The sequence below is a fragment of the Henckelia pumila genome, chromosome 2 (genome assembly GCF_033568475.1).
Source record: "Henckelia pumila isolate YLH828 chromosome 2, ASM3356847v2, whole genome shotgun sequence".
NCBI lineage: Eukaryota > Viridiplantae > Streptophyta > Magnoliopsida > Lamiales > Gesneriaceae > Henckelia > Henckelia pumila.
Window position 1 is genome coordinate 32,011,770 of NC_133121.1, and position 3,830 is coordinate 32,015,599.

At 35.5% G+C, this 3,830-nt stretch overlaps 1 protein-coding gene across 1 annotated transcript; it reads right to left on the reverse strand.

Moving 5' to 3' along the window:
* Nucleotides 1-587: 587 nt before the first annotated feature.
* Nucleotides 588-3,448, reverse strand: LOC140882316 (proteasome subunit alpha type-5). Its single transcript, XM_073288252.1, has 9 exons — nt 3,340-3,448; nt 3,197-3,233; nt 3,028-3,109; nt 2,861-2,941; nt 2,429-2,542; nt 2,227-2,328; nt 1,779-1,837; nt 1,147-1,249; nt 588-944 (listed from the first exon to the last, which is right to left on the reverse strand). Exons 2-9 carry the CDS (start codon nt 3,208-3,210, stop codon nt 786-788), a joined length of 714 nt encoding a protein of 237 aa, XP_073144353.1. The 5' UTR covers nt 3,211-3,233; nt 3,340-3,448; the 3' UTR covers nt 588-785.
* Nucleotides 3,449-3,830: the final 382 nt, after the last annotated feature.

Consider the following 3,830-nt stretch of genomic DNA (forward strand, 5'->3'; position numbering starts at 1 on the left):
CTCTTTCATTTGGGTCGGATATCTGATTTCTCATCGAGTTTAGAGAAAATTGTCATCCCTAGGTCGAACCCACTAAAAATTATGTTATTTTTTAATTTTAGTCACTACATATAAAATTATCAACCATGCTACATGACATTTCCTTGAGTGTTTGAAAATTTTCCATTGTGGTTGAACTGACTTATTATACGTGACATTTCTGCTCAGTAAAGATTACAAGTTATTGTCAAAACAAATTCATCAATCTTACATAATATATTAAAAAATGTAAGACTGCAAAACCTGGCCTACCCTGCGGTCCAAAAGCGTTAATCCATCTAGACTCGTCTTTAAATTAACTACTAAAAAATTAATCCAACACGTCTATTTCTCATAGACAAACGAGTTTACCCAACACATTTTAATGGCTCTACATGCTCCTATATCGCGCCATTTGGGCGTGATACATTAGTTTCAAAACTTTTTCAACCTACCGTAATTTGATAATTTAAAATAATATTTACAATAAATAGTGAAAAAACCGGCTTAAACAACGTGACGTTATGCCTAAGCATCGTACCATATAAAAATCGGCGGAACAATTACTGTTATCCAAGAAGACAAACTTATAGTAGGTCCACAGTTTCCGGAAATGATGTTCGCATCCTTAAATGCAATTTAATGTCCAATGGTAAAAACAAGTGCTGATACAAAAGTGCTGGTACACAAGTTTATAAACCGCCACTCAGTCGCCTAAATGAAAGCGGAAAATTAAACCAGACGGATGGACGGACGATCCTGTTTCCTCACAGGCGGCTGATGACTTGTTCAACTTCAACGGGGGTGTACAGATGATAGGTAGGTGCCACCTTAGCAATATCGACGTTGTTGGCTGTAACCTTTTCCTCCATAACTTGCTTCAGGATAGATAGTGCAATAGTTTCTGCTTCTTTCAGAGTTAGATCCTAAACCAAGAGAATAAACATATAACATTAGACTTTAAAATGTTACGCTGTTTTGAAATCTTGGAATGTACAACATAGCCTAATAAACAACTATATTTGTCTTCATGAAAAAATGTTAAAAATTTGGATTTACAAATCTAGCAAGATAGATTAGAGTTAACAGCTATAAAAAGTTACTCCGAAAATGAACAAATAGTAAAACCTTGTTATACTGCTCCTGCAAAGAGCTATCAGCACCTTCTGAACCTGATCCAATGGCTTTAGCATTGCATTGCCAAAATGTGCCAGATGGATCGGTGTAGTATCTGTGCACAACAAATCCCTTTACAATCAACTTAATGAGCACAAAATTTCAACCAAAACTTAGACAACAAATGTGAGTCCAGAATTTCACAATCCAAATATCAAGTGAATAAACAGCTCCTCATAAATGAAAATAAACGAGTGAACTTTCTAAAATTTGTTTTCAATGTGGATAAAGGGAGCTAAAAATCAGCTCCTGATCAATAATAATCACAACAGCAATGGCCATCAATTGGAAAAGTTCAACTGAAATTTAAGAATGATGGCCAAACACAGCTAAAAAGCAGCTGTGCCTAATAACTTCTTTCTAGTCTTGCCATTTTTCTGTCACAAATTAGCAAAGCATTTTAACATGCATAACCTCTTGTTTATTTTAAACACCATATGAAAGGTTTCAACCAAAGTCCCATCTTTCAAAAATAACGAATTCAAAAGTTAATTATATTACACAACTTCTTTGATATGCAAAAAACAATAAAAACAAGAGAAGCAAGGACATTGCCAGCAATTCAAAATAAAAGCTGAACTTACAAGCTGGGGCCATTCTCATCATGACCAGCAATGAGAAGAGACACACCAAAAGGCCTGGACTGCAGGGAAAATAAGAAAGACGAGATTTTAAATCTCTTGTCCATATAGATGAACTTGACAGAGGAACAAATGTCCCTTAAAACAACATCAGTTAGTTATTGGATTTAATAACATGTAGTTTGCAAGGCTAAACAAGACATAATACTTGACTAAAAGTAGACAGTAACTCAAACATCATTACAAAAGGTTGCATCTGTGAATTTGCCGTATCCGAATTGTGCTACTCAATCGATGATATCTTCGCTGCCAGTGATGCATATATGATATAACCAATATAACTTCTAACAATATACATATTATAAAAGCAGATTGTGATAAAAATAACTTAACTCCTGGACAACAAAAATTCATATTTGAAGAATCTAAGCAAACATGAAAAGAGGCTAACCATAGATTCTTCGTCCCCTTCACCAAATCGCAAGGCAAGATCGCAGAGAGCTTGAGTAGTGGATTCAACTGTCATGGGTTCACCATACGAAAACCTATGGTTCTAGAAAATGGAACCGAGTCGGTTAGTAGTTGACACAACAATCACAATCACATCACAAACTGTAAAAGAAAAAAATCTTAGAAAAGCAAAAAAAACATACCTGAGTTTCAACTCTTGCATGCTCAACCAGGGTACGTGCATCAGCAATCAAGCCACTCATGGCACACCCAATATGTTCATCGATTTCCATAATTTTCTCCACACTACTAGGCTCCTGGAAGCCATAAATAATATATTATTTCTTTACCTCCCACAAGATTGCCAAGTTATACAATACCTAACCTAGTTCCTCACTTTAGATCATCATGCTGTCAAGTGTCAACTAAACAAGTATGAGAATTTCCAAAAGACTTGGAAGACATAAAGAACAGATCCATCTCGGATCTTTACTCAATTCTCACAATCAGAGTTTTTCAAGTGAAACTTTGACGCTTCCACCACTGCAAAAGGTGGATTCTAATTTTCCTTAAGCACAATTAAAAACCAAACAAATAAGAATGAAATTCCCTTGAAAAAATAATACTGCGCATACCAAAAGCGGCGATGTGATACGCTTCTCAACAGCAAGAACAACCCCTTCCTTAGTCTTCACTCCAATTGCAGTCGAACCCAACTGAAACAGCCACAAGACAATAATGTGTATAAACCACAAAAGTTTAAATAATACAGTTTTAGATACAAATTAGCATCAGCTGCAACCTTAATAGCTTCGATTGCATATTCCACTTGAAACAACCGGCCTTCCGGAGAGAAAGTATTGACTCCTCTGTCATATTCAGTCCTACAAGAAGAAAAATCACAGAATCAGAAATATAGCACTAGAAACCTCAGAAAAGCATGCTTACACAACTAAATAGTAAAATTTAACCTTGTGAGGAACATTTTCGACTGGGTTTCAAAATCCCCTGCGGAGCCGTTGAGTTAAGTCAAATAAAGATACTAATCGAAAATTGCATCGCATAAATTAAAGCTATAAAATGCAAAAAAGTACTGATCTGGGGAAGAAGTAACCTGGATTCCACGAACAAGAATGCGGTGCGGAGAAATGATTTACGATGAATTTTATTTCGGCTGAGCAATTGTACTTGTGCAGCAAGACAGAGGAAAATCGATGGGCCGAATTGATTATTTGGGCCTCCTACCAGATTATGATTCAAATACGTTGCGTTTTATATATTTCGGCCCAGACAATTTGACCCAAATGTACCTTTCGAGGGATTGAGTGGTCAAGTTAGGAATTCTCATCGTTCGATTTCTAAGAATCAGATTTTTATTGATATATTTCATATACTTTGTGCACGTGTACCTATCACGCCCGCAATCTCAAAATTTATGCAAGCAAGGTACGAGACATACTCAAAATCAAAATAAATTAATTCCCGTACGATTTATTTTTTTGTTTTTACCTATTATTCCCATACCAAATAATTATATGATCGATGATAGTAAATATGTAGCACCTTCAAAAAATTAGTGTTAGTATACAGATCATTTTACATAAA